The sequence below is a fragment of the Xyrauchen texanus genome, chromosome 43 (genome assembly GCF_025860055.1).
Source record: "Xyrauchen texanus isolate HMW12.3.18 chromosome 43, RBS_HiC_50CHRs, whole genome shotgun sequence".
In the NCBI taxonomy this organism is placed as follows: Eukaryota; Metazoa; Chordata; class Actinopteri; order Cypriniformes; family Catostomidae; genus Xyrauchen; species Xyrauchen texanus.
Window position 1 is genome coordinate 9277779 of NC_068318.1, and position 17098 is coordinate 9294876.

Here is a 17098-nt window from a genome sequence, read left to right on the forward strand (position 1 = left end):
ACCGAGTCAAGACCAAGGCCAGTGCGAGTTCCACGCTGCATGACACACTTACAATAAAATGTGGAACATGCGAACCATAGACACTCCTTAAATTGATCTGAAAGATTAACATTTCCATAAAAACACCCACAGAAAACTAATTAAGATTTGTCTTTATTCACCACTTTTATTGCCATATATATATATATATATATATATATATATATATATAAAATGTGTGTGTGTGTGTGTGGATGTTTGTGTCACTAGATGTCTCCAATCAACCCAATTCATAAACAATCTGCAACAAATGAGAGCATAATTTACCATGTTTAGAACACCTGCTTTGGTTTGCTAATAATTGTTAAACAAGCTTTAATATCATGTAAAGAAGGAACTTTGACTAATTTATCAATATTATTTAACATTTTAATGTTTATTACTTATTTTGTACACCTTCCTGGGTGCCGATCTGCATCTCGGCTAAATCGGAGTTTAAAATTTCCACACATCTTTCCAAGTTGTAAATACAAGTGGCGTCCCATTGCACTTTTTCCAGTAGGAAGTTGGAAAATCCGACTTTCTGAGTTGAATGGAATGCAGCAAGAGGCAGTTTGCTAATGTTAGTTAGCCAGCTTTGCTAGCGTCACTTACCTTTCTTTATGCTTCCTTTCTAAGTGCCGATAAAAGTTTGAAGTGGTCCCAGATGTTTTTGTAAATTCGACATGTTTTTATAAATTCGGCTATGCAAAAAATGCAAGTAACTTAGGTACGCTGTATAATGAGGTCACAGATGTCAGAAGCACTAACTGGATAATGAAAAACCAACAAATTTATGTCTTTTCCAATTTGTAGATTTGTTCTAGCAAATGAATTCTTGCAACAGCACAGCAAATAAATGTTTTATTTATTTACTGTATTTTCCAGAAATAAAGTCACACCGGTCAAAATCGGATTGTTGATAGAGAGAAAAAAAATACACAAGTCGCACTAACAGAGGTTGGATTCGGCAGTCACCAGGACCCGAGAACAGCCAACCAGCCTCCATTCACTGATTCAGATGTAAAACGCGCTCCGTGAAGATTACAATACCTCAGAATCTACATATCGCATCACAATGTTTTTGGACTTGTTCAAAACAATGAATTTGCTTTTAGTAATCGTATGTAACAGTTTCACATATTCTTTTTATGTTTCATGAGAGAAACTAGACAAGTAAGCAACATCTGTTATTCAATACTGTGCAGAAATAAACAGCTTTTAGTCTGTGAATAAAACAAAACACCCGTTGTATTCTATTAATTAATTCACAGGTGTGTTGTACCCCCATGCTGGTGTCTGCGGTTACGTGACTTAGGCTTGTTGTGGGTGCAACCTTCTCTGACAGTGTGGGGGTTGCAGGGGAGGGTGAACAGTAAAGGACATAAATGAGTAGAGAGGAGATGTGGTGTAGGAGGCAGAGATTTTCTGGTACATGGAGGTTCTGATGGAAAAGTGCTTAGAAAAGATAGAGACTTCTTCAGAAAGTGATTCGAAGAATAGGTCAGAGCTCAGGATTCAAGCAGACGCAGACAAAATCATTACACAGAGGCCGCATGGTTATTATAAAATGTAGTCCATTTCAAATGTACTTTACAACACTGTGCTATAATAAATCACTGTGTGACTTCAAAATTTAGCATCTCTTATTGAGATGATGCAATTGTTACCTTAAAGAGCTGTTTCTACATGATCTAACCCTTAAAATTAGTTTTGCTAATGTAACCAAATGAATGAAATAATAGTGGATTTAGTCATGTTATTTTAATATTTTTTACTTGGATTTAAGCAGTTAATGTAGATGTTACCACATGAAGCACATTTATTCAGTGTACTTTACAACAGTTCATTAGTTTACATCAACAAAACTAATTTTACGGGGTTACATCAGGTAAACAGCTCCTTACAATCACAGGTTACCACTTACAGTATAATATAACAGTATGTCATTAAAATATTACAATTCTTACTGATCTAATGTACTAAAAAGTAATGAATAAAGACTATAATTATTCCTAAACCACTCTGCATGCAGAACGGAACATTTAAATTCCTTTAATTCCCAAGAAACTCATGAATGTTGCACTGTTTAGGTAACATAAAAATGTTGCTTCAAGTGGTAACATCTAAATTAACAGGCTTAATTAATAGTATTTATTAAGACTTAATACTCATATGGCACCAACAAAAGTCATTTTTAAAGATTATATCAGGTAGAAACAGCTCCTTAAGGTAACAACTGCACACATCCTCTTTTTACAGCACAGAAAAGCAATATTGTTATGATGCTCTTGGTGGGTCACATTTTGAAAAAAGGCTGGATAACTGATAGTAGCTTGCTTCTCTGAATCAGAATCAGAATCAGCTTTATTGCCAAGTATGCTTACACATACAAGGAATTTGTCTTGGTGACAGGAGCTTCCAGTCAACAACAATACAAACAATACCAAAAACAGCAGCAAGACATAGGTAATTAAAAACAAAAAAGAACACAAAATAAATGATTATACATATACGTACATACACTCACCTTCATACATACCCACATACACACACGTAGTGCAAATCTAATACAATCTGTTATATAAAGAACAAAAAACTGTATATTATGTACAGAGCAATGTAAGTAATGGCAGAAGTGGATATGTTGGATAATATAAATTAAAATTAAAATTAAACTGTGTATTGCACATCATTATTGCTCAATGGGGCAATTTAATTGTTCATTAGATGGATGGCCTGAGGGAAAAAACTGTTCCTGTGTCTGACGGTTCTGGTGTTCAGAGCTCTGAAGCGCCGGCCAGAAGGCAACAGTTCAAAAAGGTAGTGGGCTGGGTGAGTGTTTTCCAGAGTGATTTTACCAGCCTTTTTCCTCACTCTGGAAGTGTATAGTTCTTGAAGGGGGACCAATAATCCTCTCAGCAGACCGAACTGTCCTTTGTAGTCTTCTGATGTTATTGAAGTGCAGAGGACAGACTCAATGACTGCTGAGTAGAACTGTTTCAGCAGCACTGGTGGCAGGTTGAACTTCCTCAGCTGGCGAAGGAAGTACAACCTCTGCTGGGCCTTTTTCACAATGGAGTCGATGTGTATCTCCCACTTCAGGTCCTGTGAGATGGTAGTGCCCAGGAACCTGAATGACTCCACTGAAGATGTCACTTTGGAATAAACATGCTTTGTATCCATTATTCATTGCAATGGGGGCATCTTGCAATTAATGTGTGTGTGTGTGTGTGTGTGTGTGTGTGTGTGTGTGTGTGTGTGTGTGTGTGTGTGTGTGTGTGTGTGAGTGACAGAGAGAGAAAGAGATGTGATGGGGGAGGTTAAAGGTTGGAGAAACGGTCATGGCTGGGGGTGGAGAGAATTCTTTAACATTATTATTGTGGAAATACCCCTCCCCCTATATGCCCCATCTCATTACTGACTCAGGGGGAAAAAAATTCCCCTTTCACCTTTCAAGAGGTTATGGGCAATCACATCCACCAATCAGAAGGAGTGTAGATTGCCCAGCCGTATATGCTTGACTGCACAAGTGACATACTGGTTCAAGAGCTCTTGATGTCTGAGTTATGATATTTATCCCTGCTTTAAAGTGAAGCACAGGTTGAGACACATTTATAGACATGCTTATTTGCGATATGACCAAAAGAGCACAAAGACAGCTTTTAGTTCAAAGAGCTTGTGAAGTATTTAGTATAATATATCCAGGATACATGTACAGATTCCACCTAAATCAAGTTAAAGAGATAGTTCAACCCCAAAATGTTATTTTATTATTTTTATTTTCAGATGTGTATGACGTTCTTTCTTAATGCAGCATAAAATCGATCCCTACAACTACAGTGGTTTATCTCATGTCTTCAGAAACTGTATAATAAGTGTGGATGAGAAACAGATAAATATTTTTTTTAAATAAAATCTCCATTTTCACTTTCTTCATTCGTTTTTTGGCGAGTAACATTCTTTATGAATATCGCCACCTGCTGGTTGGGGATGGTTAATGATGGAGATTAATAGTAAAACATATATATTTATTATTTTATTTTTTTATTAATCGGTTTCTCATCCACACCAATTAGATCACTTTTGAATATATAGATTTAACCACTGGAGCCTTATGAATACTTTTGTGCTGCCTTTATGTACTTTCGCAGCTTCAAAGTTCTGGTCACCATTCACTTGCATTGAATGAACCTACAGAGCTGAAATATTCTTCTAAAATCTTCCTACGTGTTCTGCAGAAGAAAAAAAGTAATACACATCTAGAATGTTATGAGGGTGAATAAATGATGAGAGAAATTTCGTTTTTGGGTGAACTATTCCTTTAACAGAAAGTTTTCTGTACTTCAGCACCACAGAAGACCCATTTCTAAAACCGTTTATTTTACTGCATCACTGAGGTTGCATCTTGTTATAGCTTCCCTGGCTAAATAATTACATTTTATAAGAAAAACTAATAATAATAAAAATGTCAACGTGAGCCAACGATATGCCCATTTATTGAGCTTAAACCGCACCGTTAACAACAACCAAGACAAACCAGAAATTGCATTTCTTCACGGTAAAAGCAAAGCTGTGGATAAATAAATCGAAACAAATTACAAATATGCTGTAAAGATATTCTTACCTGCACGAAGGTTAGAATTGAACCAGAGCTCATCTACAGAAGTGACGAGGCTCAAACGAAAGTATCGAGGCTTTATAAATGACTGTTTTACCAGAGTGAACTGTTACGGCATACGCGTAAATGACTTTCGTCGATTTCTTGTCGACTTTTGGTGTCCAAAAACCCCTCAAACATGAAGCGACGGGATGGAAAGACAATAAATGCGTTTTACCAGTCCAGTCCCAGGCTACATTAAGGTGTTCCTTATTTCACATTCGTTTTTGCGGAGCTGTCAAAATTGTCAATATCCGGAGCGAGTTTTAATGGACATTTCCTTAAATGTGACGAGGAAAAAAGGAATAAAAAAATAAATAAATAATAATAAAAAATAAAAAAAGAACTGGCTGAGGTAACCCAACTGTGAGTCCTATTCACTAGATAAAATCTACCTCGAAGTAATCCGTGAAATGAAGTGCGGTTCAAAACGTTATTCCTCTCGTACCGTTTTTAAACCTCCACAAATCTTCGCATCTCCATATCACAATGCATTCCAAGCTTCATGAATATCTGATGGAGATGTCAGTTTTTCTATAGTCCTTCTCCATGTGCGAGAGAATTAAAAGGGAGTATGAAATCTCAGATTGTTTGTTCTCAGCGCTCGCGATGCTGATTTGCCGTATGTTTGGTGTCGCGCGATCTTTTCCGCGGGATAATTGCTGCCGTTTGTCTCGTGCAGCTGAAGTCGACTCCACTGTAAATCAGCGCGCGGAGTGGGATGAGACGGTTTTACAGTTCCGGGCACTGACTGACGATATATGAAGCTTTTAGGAACTGTGATGTGATCTCAACGAATCCATTGAAGCATCGCAAATTCATCAGAGCGCTTTATTCCAGTGGGGTTTTGTATTCAAATCTTAAAGGAATAGTTCAACATTTACTCACACACATGCCACCCCAGATGTGTATGACTTTTTTAGGTTATACAAATCTTTAGAAATTCTTCTAAAAGATGTTTTAGAAGAATATCTCAGCTCTGTAGGTCCCATGCAATGCAAGTGAATGTTGACCAAAACTTTGAAGCCTCAACATTTTTTAAAAAGCACATAAAGACAGCATAATCCATTCAAATGCAGTGGTTAAATCCATGATGTCAGAAGCCATGATTTGTGTGTGTGAGAATCAGATAAATATTTAAGGCATTTTTCTTTTCTTTTTTTTTACTATAAATCTCAACTTTCACATTCTTCTTTTGTTTTTGGTGACTCACATTATTTGAGCATATCGCATCCAGGTAGTCAGGGAGGAGACTTTATAGTAAATAGGACTTAAATATTGATCTGTTTCTCACCCACATCAGTTCAGAAGACATTAAACTGGAGTTTTATGGATTACGTTTATGCTGCCTAAATGTGATTTTAGGTGCTTCAAATTTCTGGTCACCATTCACTTGCATTGTATGTGCCTACAGAACTGAGATATTCTTCTAAAAATCTTAATTTGTGTTCAGCAGAAAGAAAGAAAATCACACACATCTGGGATGGAATGAGGGTGAGTAAAAGATGAGAGAATATTCATGTTTAGGTGAACTATCCCTTTAAGTCATGTAAGTCAATGTGGACCAAGTTCTTTAAGTGTTATTTCAATAGTAAGCACATAAATTGTGTTAACCGTCATAAACATCTTCTAAAAGAACCTTGTATATTTTACTCCTTTAAGGTTTTAGTCTATTACTGTAATGGTAGCTACATTAAGAATATCACATCAACAATTTTCTATGGGACTTCAAAGAGGTCCAAGCAGATTTAACCAAGAAAGACCACTTGTATTAGTATGAATGGGAGAAATTGGAATGCCCAATATGGCAAATGTAGGAGGAAGTCCTGCTTTACAGGTTATGATACGACTGATGTCAGATTTGAAATATATACTTTGTGTCACAGCTCCGGTGTGTTCGCCAGTTTGTTTGTTTATTTTGTCATTTTCTCTCCCTCATACCTCGCAGGTGTGGCCAGCATGCATGATCAGCGTTTCCATGGGAGCATTGATTGTTCCCGGGGGAACACTGATCATGCCAATGATTAGTGTGCCGAGCAACACCCGTTCTCCTCTAATTCACTCCCTTCTTAAGCCTGTCGTGTTCTCAGTATCTTTGCTAGATCTTTGTTTGATGTTGAGTACTAACTTCTCTCTCTCTGCTTTATTGGTCCTGTCTCGTGTATCTGTTGGTTGCCCACATGTTGGATCTGTGGTTACCTTTCAATTTTGCTGCATGTTAGCTGGTCTTCCACGTAGGATACCTCATCTCTGCCCGCGTGTCAGGAGTTAAGATCGCCCATCTCTGCTGACCATTGTTCTGCACCTCACTAAGCTTCAACAGAGACTCTTTGGATTTGCCTCCGCACTTCGATGTCTTGGTGGATTTGGCTATCCGAGCCGATCAATGTCTGATCCTATGCCACCATCGCCGCCGCTATCCACCTACCCTGGCGGCTGATCCTCCTACCCATTCTGCCTCTTCAGCCAATAATTTGCGTGATATCAGCGTGAAGTGATTGTCTGTGTTCCTCAACTGTTTCGGGTCCTTGAATAATGCTTAACGTGCGAATAAGGGCAGCCGATAGACTTTCTGGTGCCCTCCTAGGGTAAGATGGTGCCCCCTAGGGAGTTGGTGCCTTATGCAGACTGCGTAGTGTGCATGTAGGCTGCGGCGGTACTTGTCCTACGTTTTTATAACTGTGACTTTAATTGCCTACCGTCTTAACAACTGTTCCACAGGTGCATGTTCGTTAATTGTTTATGGTTTATTGAACAAGCATGGACAACACTGCTTCAACCCTTTATAATAAAGATCTGTAAAGTTATTTGGATTTACAAAATTATCTTTAAAATACAGTGTACTGCAAAAGGGATTTGTTTTGTTGTTGCTGAGTTATATATAATTTATTTATTTATATATTAAACAAAGACAAAAGTGATTAAATCATAAAATAATTAGACAACTTGAACCTAAAATAGAGTTATATTTTCTTTTCTTTTGGCAGCATTAACTGTATTACCTAAGCGCAATACAAACACATTCGATAAGAACACACATTTGGCAGCATTTTTTTGGGAACACATGGGAATTTATTAGGCTTATTTATTATTATTAATATTATTATTATTATTATTATTATTATCATCATCTTTACATTTATCTTTAGTTCTTCATTTGTAGGCAATAAGTAATTATTCACCTGTTTTCATTAACGAATACTTGCGTGATGGCAAATGTTTGGATTTGGGGTGGTTATATATAATTGTTTTGATCAGTTCATTATTTTAATTGCTTTTTTTGTTTTGTTTAAAGTGAAAGTTGAATTTATAAATGTTTTTTTGTTTAAGTTTTTCGTGTTTCAATAAATTAATGACATTTTTAAAGCAAAATCACTTAAGCAAAAATATAATCAGATATCGCAATATTTTTAGGCGATTATCTTTTAAATATGTTTTTACATATTGCCCAGCCCAAAAGGGATGTAAACTTTTTCATGAACAAATGTAAAATGAAGTAATTTTATGGAAACCCTCACAAACACATGTACTCAATTCCATATTGCAACATGTTACCTATTAATTGTTTCATATTTTTTAGTTTTTGTGTTTTAGAGTAGTCTATGGGCATAATAAACATTTTATTTTAATGAAAAACTTGAAAACAGTAAATTATTTGTTTGTGCTATGGCTCTTTTGAAAAAAATTCATCAACCAAAAATAAAAAAAAATGGCTCCTTAGTGAAAAAAGGATCCCAACCCCTAACCTAGAGTATTTTCACAGCACCAAATGCCCCAACTCTAGACAGGCTCACTTGGCACTATATTTAATGCGATTCAACTTCTTTCTGTTTTATCACCCGGGCTTTAAAAACATCAAGCCCGACTCCCTATCTCTGTGTTTTGAGGTCAAGACCTCTACCACCCCACCGGATACCATTCTACCCACTTCTCGAAACAACTTGCTACGAAACACCGTGCCCCCCCGCAACATGTCCAGCTTTTTTGCCGGTTATTGGTTCCATGATCTACCCGGATGCAAGTCCTACAGTTGGGTCACACATGTTGCTTGTCATACAGGGATGACTTGCAACCAGACACTCATTAGACAGCGATTCGGTGGCCATCATTAGCGCAGGACATACGTTGATTCGTAGCCACTTGCCCCATTTGTGCGACTAATAAGACCTGTGAACCTCCAGCCGGGATCCTCCAACAGCTGCCTGTCCCTTCGAAACCCTGGTCATATCTAACCATGGATTTCGTAATTGGTCTCCCCCCTCTGCCATGGCAACACAGATGTTTTGGCTGTAGTTGACCGGTTCTCGAAGTTGGCATATTTTATTCCCCTCCCCAAATTACATTCAGCGAGGCAGACAGCGGTAGCAGTCAAGAACCATGTCTTCTGCATTCATGGCCTCCTGGTCTATGTGGTGTCTGACAGAGGGCAATTCACGTTTTTTGGCAGAATTGTCAACAGCTGGGGGCTACGGAGAGTTTGTCCTCTGTGTTTCAACCCCAGATAAATGGGCAAGCTGAGCGGAAAAATCAGGAGCTGGAAAAGGCCCTGCGCTGTGTGGCCTCCCTTAATACGTTGTCTTGGAGCGATCATTTAGTCTGGGTAGAATATGCCCACAACTCCTTGCAGTCGTCACCTACAGGGTTATCACCCTTCCAGTGCAGCCTCCGTAATCAGCCCCCTCTGTTCCCCACACAAGAACCCAACATACAGGTTCCGTCCGCCCATGCCTTTATCCAGAGGTTCCGATGCACCTGGAAAACTGCCAGAGAAGCCCTCACGTTAAGAGGTCGTGGACAGGCTAAGGCCTCAGCTTACATGTGTTGGCAGAAGGTTTGTCTGTCCACTAAGGACATCCTGCTCTGACTTCCCTCACGTAAGCTGGGTCCCAAGTTTATCAGGCCGCTTCACATCGCCAAGGTCATTAGTCCGGTGGCAGTCCGTCTCAAACAACCTCCTTACCTTTAGAGTATTCATCCAGTTTTCCACATCTCCAAAATTAGTGAGAAAACCGGTTTGTTTTGTTTGTTTTGTCATTTTGTCTCAAAGGCACTGCCAGCAAGCATAATCGGCATTTCCATGGGAGCATTGATTGTTCACTGATCATGCCACTGATTAGCATGCCGAACAACACCTGTTCTACTCTAATTTACTCCCTTCTTAAGCCCGTCGTGTTCTCAGTATCTTTGTTAGATTGTTGTTTGATGTTGAGTACTAACCTCACTCACTTGGGCCTAGTTGGTCCTGTGTCATGTATCTGTTGGTTGCCCATGTGTCGTGTGTGTGGTTGCCACGCAGGATACTTTGTCTCTGCCTGCGTGTCCAGAGTTAAGATTGCCCATCTATGCTGGACATTGTTCTGTACCTCACTAAGCTTCAGCAGAGGATTCTATGAATCTGTTCCTGACTTCCACAATGCACACTCATCCTACAAACACTCATCAAGGATTTCTCCTTGTGCGGCCATGACGCACACACTATTGGAGATCGCTTCCCGCTGCTGCATTCGGTACCTGGATCTTTGTCATTCTACAACCCAGTGACTGCCCAGATATGTTGTTAATAAATCCTTTGAACTGTTCCTCTGCTCTTGGGTCTATTTGTCTCACTATCGCTCGTTAATTTTGATCGTAATATTAATCACCCATTTTGGAGATTTCAGTCTTTCCCCATTTATGATAAGAGCTGTACTTTCACACTGCTTGTATCCATTGAAAATAGCTGCCCAGGAGCATTCCCAAGATGTGGACTGGCTTGCTTTGAAAGGGACTTTGGTCCAAGGCAGTTGTTGTGAAATGCGATTAAACAGTCCATTTCTCATTGATTGCTGTTTCCTTATTTGCAAGTTGATGGAACCAGTTCCATGGTCCTGTTTACAGTGAACAATGCATATAATTCATCTTTGGAGTGATGAGCATTGAGAATTACACCCACCCTCACATCCTCCCTTCCTCTCACACAAAATGTTGATGTAAGATATACTGTAGGTGATCATTTCATGTCAGCCACTGATATTTCCTTCAAGCCCTTATCTGCATAAACCTTGCTGTAAGGCTGAACTAAAGCCTAAAAAAAAGGGCTGCCCAGCAGAACTGGATAAAGGATGTGATCAGTAGTAGCCCACCTGTAAAGCCTGTTAATTGATTTTGGCCAACATGTTAATGACAGGTAAGATATTCACAGCAAGTACTCAGCCAAAGTGACCCTAAAGTGACCCTTCTATGTGTTCATATGGTTTCTTCAGACATTTCCACAAGCATTCTTATTTCAGATAATATACAGCAGATTTTAAAATGTAATTCAAGTTTCTCTGGGGCAAACAAAAATATCAGCCTTCACCCCTATGGAGCTAGAACAATGACTTAAGTCTGTGTGTTCTAGTCATGTAATTCTTGGCATGTAACAAAACTTAAATTTTTTGTGGCATTGGGAGATAGAATTAGCTGTACAAATTCAGATTACAGAATTACAAGTACAAATTTTCAGATTAAGTAATTCAGATTGTAAATAAACCAGGCCAAAAGGCAAGCAAAGATGGGTTATTTAATTGTGCAACCCAGTGATCAGCATTCAGTAAACAGTATATTAAGAAATTAAAATTGGCCAAAATTAATAAACGCTGTAAAAAGTTTTATCCATTTACCTTAATGTTAACTGCATTAAGTAAACATGTGCAAACTTAATGTAAAATGTTACCACATATTTTGGCAATGTAAAATCTGTAATAACAAAAAGTAAAACGAAACATATTAAACAAAGGATATTGCTGACTTCATGCTGTCTGAAAACACTAAGTTGAGGGAAAACACTTTAGCGTCCATGTAGCATTAATATATGAATGCAGTGACACGCATAATGCTTTTAAATATGTCTCCTGTCGAACTGGTCTGTTTGGTCAGTGCCGTGCTAACCACTGGGTGGCGCAAGTAAATAACCCAACTTTGCTTGACCTTTGGCCTAATTTATTTACAATCTGAATTTTGATTTGAATCTGAAATGATTTGTATTTGGAGTTCTTGAATTACTTCTTAATCTGAAAATTTGAACCTGTATGTCTATATTCTGATTTTTAAAGCTAATAGCACCTCTAAAAAATAAAAAAACAAATAATATGCAGTTTGAAAATAAAATGTTTTAAAATATGCCACAGAAGTTTTCACTTAAACATCAGACTGATCACACTGGAAAGTAGGTCCAAGTTTTGCATCTGAATCCAGTCTGTGCTTACCGAAATTCAAACCACGGCCCTCAGTGGCCAAAGCTGGTTGTTGACCAGTTTCTGGATGAAATGTCCACAGAGTGGCGCCAAAAGAGAGTTGTTTTAGTTGTAAATGATGTAATACAGTTAACAAGAATGAATTTTTTATCAACTCTACACCCTCACCCAAATGGCAACTCTAAACCTAACTATCAGTGGAGTTAAAATTTCATTTTAGAGCAAACATTGTAGCACAATTATTTCCTACCAAAACCGTGTCTCGGAGGTTGCTTGAGCAGTACACTATCAGTAGAGCTAGAAATATTTGTTTTCATGTTCAAGTTGATGCAAACATGTCTGATGGAGGATGGTACTTGCCAGGAATTTGGCTGAATGGGGTTGATTACAGGGTACATGAACATTCAGAAGCAACATGTCGACTTCCTGTGGGATCATGAACACCAGTACATTTTGTCAACATGAAATCAAAATCAACCCATTGTTTCTTTCTTTCTTTCTTTCTTTCTTTCTTAATACTTTATTAAAACACATTTGGTCTAATTGTGCACAATCTGTGCATTTTATTCCAAATGTTAAAAAAAAAATCGTCATTATCTTTCAACAAAATGTAATAACTTTCTCTGGCAATAAAACAACTTTCCTTGTCGTCTGTTGTCATGAATCTGATCTGTCTCTACTGAGACTGAGAAAAACAACGCTTTCTTTTTTTCTTTTTCTGTACATGTTCAGCTTGTTTGAGGTAATGCTAATGAGTGAAGGACTGTTACAAGCTGGATAATGTCAGTTTGTGCCTCAGGCCATCCTATGTGTGTCTGTATATGTCAAAGCCCACTATTTGTTTCATTGATGTTAATGTGACTTGCAAAATATATACTAAAGCAGTGGTTCTAAATGGGTGGATTGTGACAAAAATTAGTTAACCATGTGTTCTGATAGGGTCACAGACTGCAAAATAATGCTTGATGCTAATAATAAAATACAACTCACTATATAATTACCATATAAAATACCATGCATAGTTAGGATAGCAAAATAAATAGGTATATCAACTTCTGAAAGGGAGGAGATACAGCTTTCCATGTCTATTGTTGTTTTTCCTACATGGATAGGTTGTGTAACATGCTGTCATCCTTGAAAACAATGAACGAAACTACGTAAGGTAAAGGAAAATAAGACACAGACTACACTGAATATGGGTTCACTTGCAATATGGGACAACATGCACAGGCCACAATGTGTTTTGTGCAGCCTGATCTCATTAAACTTGTGTGATTGTGGTGATATTATTGTTTTCCTACACGTATTGGGGATCCAGGTGGAAATGTCCAGTATGTAGTGCTAAAAGAGAGTAAAAGTTTATCCCAAACAGATGAGAATTTGTAGGTTAATACTGTATCGAATTTCAAGTCAATAAAATTGACCTCATACCGTAAACCTTAAACCTAAATTTAACCAATAGTGTCATGAAAGCATTTGTGTGATGAAGTGCAATTGCTGAAGCAGCCACGTCATTTTGCCATGCTTCTATGACATTTTTGCGTCACATGTCGACATCGCATCACGCGTTCTCTTTAGGACTCGTATCTCAGCCCTTCACATTTCAAGTGCAGAACTTTATAAGTTGAGCTACAGATTTTCCTTGTCACTCTATGCCATGATAATAATGTTGTATATTGTTGGGACCATGCAATCCAAGGAAATATTTATATATTAAAAAAATATATTTTAAGAACTTGTTGTTAAATTTTGTTTGATAAACAATTTTAGTATTGTGTTTGGTCACCATTTGATGTCTAATGTAAAATTTGAGTCCAGCAACAAAACTAATAGAGAACCACTGCACTGCAGTAATTACAAGCTGTTCTTTCTTTTGTGTTTGCAATATGGAATTTTCTCCTTCAGATCCCCTTCTCTGTCCTTCTGCCAAAAACATTTCAAATCTTTCTATTTTAAGGACAGCAGATTTTTTGGTCATTGGTCTATTTGTTTTCTCTTTTCCATCCTCCCACACTTTCCCTGTCTGTCTTAATTTCTTTGTCTTTCTGATTACTTTCTTTCTGTAATCATCTCAAACAATTTGTCCACTTTCATTCCCCAAACTTCATTTATTAGTAGTGTTTTCTGAACCAAATATTACTGTTTCTATTGATCAAACTTAGTTTGAAATCTCAGTAATCCTCAGTAAAAAGCTTTAAACTTATTGGGCCTCATTCATGAAACACGAGCAGAACTAATTTTCGTGTAAACCATTCGTAAAGCTGTTCTGATATAAATTGTCAGATTTATGAAAGTTTTCATATTTTCAAAGTGTTAGTTGGTACAAGCAAAATGTACACTTGCTTTCGACCAAGTGTAAATCATGTGTAAGATATACAAACATTTTGTGTTATTTCAGACAAACTACCATGTATATATGATAGAAGTGCAATGAAATAGTTAAAAAAATTATCTAAATATTAAATGAGTAAAATTACCTTAAAAAAAGAACAAATTAGTAAAAAACTAAAAGAGGTTTGTGTTTTTTAAAAAAAAATCATATGCTTGCATTTATTCCTTCAAAGTATAGTTTATTCCCGTGCTTCTTACATTTTATATAGTTTTTCCAGCATAAGTGCTTGTGAAACAGTATAACAGTATAAACGTTGAATGAACGTTACATTTATATAGCACTTTTCTGGCACTACACTCAAAGAACTTTACGCATGTGAATAGGGGACTCTCTTCAACCACCAGCAGTGTGCAGAATCCACTTGGATGATGCAACAGCAGTCATAGTGTGCCAGTGCGTTCACAACACACCAACTATTGGTGGATAGGAGAGAGTGGAATGATAGAGCCAATTCATGTATGGGGATTATTTGTAGGCCATGACTGATAAGAGCCAATGGGGTAATATGGTCAGGACAGCAGGGTTATACCGTTACTCTTTTCGAGAAGTGTCCTGGGATTTTTAATGATCACAGAGAGTCAGGAACTCATCTAAAGGACGGTGACTTTTTCAGTATAGTGTCCCCGTCACTGTACTGGGGCATTAGAACCCACACAGACCACAGGGTGAGCACCCTGTGCTGGTCTCCCTAATACCTCTTCCAGCAGCAACCGTAGTTATCCCCATGAGGTCTCCCGTCCAGGTACTGACTAGGCTCAAACCTGCTTAGCTTCAGTAGGCAGACAGTCTTAAGCTACAAGGTGATATGGCTGCTGGCTAATGGTAGTCAGCAGGTACGTGGTTGCTGTGCAGTGTGTAAACCTCACTCTTCTGGTCTGAAGAGCCATTGCTTTTCTAGCCTCCTTCCTAGGGCCTCCAATGCCAGAGATTGCCGTTTCGATTCTCGCTTGGGGCAAGTTGACTAGGAACAGTGACATTTGGCATTTTTCTGGAAAAAATAAATGTCCACTAATGTGACTGGTTGGACAGACTCTTCTTTTGATATAAGCTCTATAATTTAGGTTTCACTGATAAATTGTGTTCATGCTGTTAAATCTAAAAAATAAACACATATCATGGGCAGGTGTATTCATAATACAATAGAAAAAAAATTGAAAAAGCACATCCTGCGATTACTTCCTGGTTCCCATGGGACCAGAACCTGTGTCTCAGAGATTGCTTATGCAAAGCTGTCAGGAATTTTTCAGAATTGGGTCGACAAACACATAGCAACATGTAAACAACCACACAGAACACCTTAATTACCGCATAGCCATGGCCTGACAGATGTAAATATTAGAACTATTCTAGTTCTGTCTGTTTTAGTGAAACATTAGTACCACATGTGGTGTGTCATATGCCTAATGATCATGCTGCTGCATTCCACAAAACAGTCATGTCTAAAGGGCACCAAATGGTCCTCTGACCCACGACTTCATTTCATTACCAGCTCAGTCTGCCATTTGTTGCCTTCTCATCCCATGTTCACACTCATTGTCACAGGGACCTAAATAACCTTTTATTCCTCAAACAAGGTATAGTCCTGGTTACTTTCGTAACCTCCATTCCCTGATGGAGGGAATGAGACGTTGTGTCAATGTAGTGATACTAGGTGTCACGATTGAGAGCCCGAGACACCGCTGAACTTTGATAAAAGGCCAAAGGGAAATGGCGAGTGGTATTTACATGCCCCTCCCCCGGACAAATGGGTATAAAAGGAGGGGACATGCATAATTAGGTTTTGTGCTGAGGAGCCGAGAATAAGGTCCCGGACATTTCAGCGGGTAGTTCAGCATTGTGGTTGGAGGGGACACAACGTCTCATTCCCTCCATCAGGGGACGGAGGTTACGAAAGTAACCAGGACATTCCCTATCTGTCACTCACATGGATCGGCAGTGTGAGACAGGCAGACTACTTTGTGCCGCATATCCAGCGCACCAGGCCAGCCCGTAACCTCCCCTGATGCTAGTGTGAGTGTCGAACAGCCCTTTTGGGGACGAGTTGACAACCCAAAAGGATAGGGACAGGTTTGTCCTAATCGTGCCTCTTCTCCCTCTTTTTTCTTTTTCTCCCCAGAAAAAGAGAAAATTTGCTAACCGACTGGGACGCCAGTGTCTGTGTTGCGGGGGTGTCACTCCCAAGGGGAAGACACCGCGGAGACCACACCCCACCCAGAGAGAGGGGAGGGGATATTAAGGTGGTAGGACACTGAGGGCTGAAGAGGTGGCGACAGATTGGCGTGATGGCCATGTGACGTGTGCCGTGGCGCCATGACCATCTCGGTACTCGAGTCCAGAGCCAGTGCTGAAATGGTCTCATATGTATCAACCCGAGCAGTGTGGCCACAGCCGAGGATTCCATATGCCCCAGGAGCCTCTGAAATAGTTTCAGTGGGGCCGCGGTCTTCAGTGGGAAAACGCAATCTGCGACCTTCGTGAAGACACGAGGGGACAAGGACAGGCCGAAAGGGAGGACTTTGTGCTGGTATGCCTGATCCTCGAATGCAAACCGCAGGAAGGGTCTGTGTCAAGGTAGAATCGAGACGTTGAAGTACGCATCTTTCAGGTTTACCGCCGCGAACCTGGCGATGCCTATTGATGCCTGGCGAACTGAATCGCATAGCCGAGTTGGACGGTCCGGGTCAGCCATTGCGACAGGTTGGAAAGCGTGAGCCACGCGCCCAAACTCCAGGCCAGGGGGACCAGGGGAAAAATGTAATCGGACGTACCGGCGGGTGGGGCCTCGCTGCGGGGCGGATCCAGGGAGGCCACATT

At 39.2% G+C, this 17098-nt stretch overlaps 1 protein-coding gene across 2 annotated transcripts in view; it reads right to left on the bottom strand.

Moving 5' to 3' along the window:
• The window catches only part of LOC127635431 (protein FAM163B-like), a 45744-nt gene extending 40329 nt beyond the window's left edge, over positions 1–5415 (bottom strand). For both annotated transcript variants that reach the window (XM_052115481.1, XM_052115480.1), the window contains exon 1: positions 4646–5415. In XM_052115481.1, the coding sequence (XP_051971441.1) occupies positions 4646–4678 (33 nt within the window). In that variant the 5' untranslated portion in view covers positions 4679–5415. The remainder of the gene's footprint in view (positions 1–4645) is intronic.
• Positions 5416–17098: the final 11683 nt, after the last annotated feature.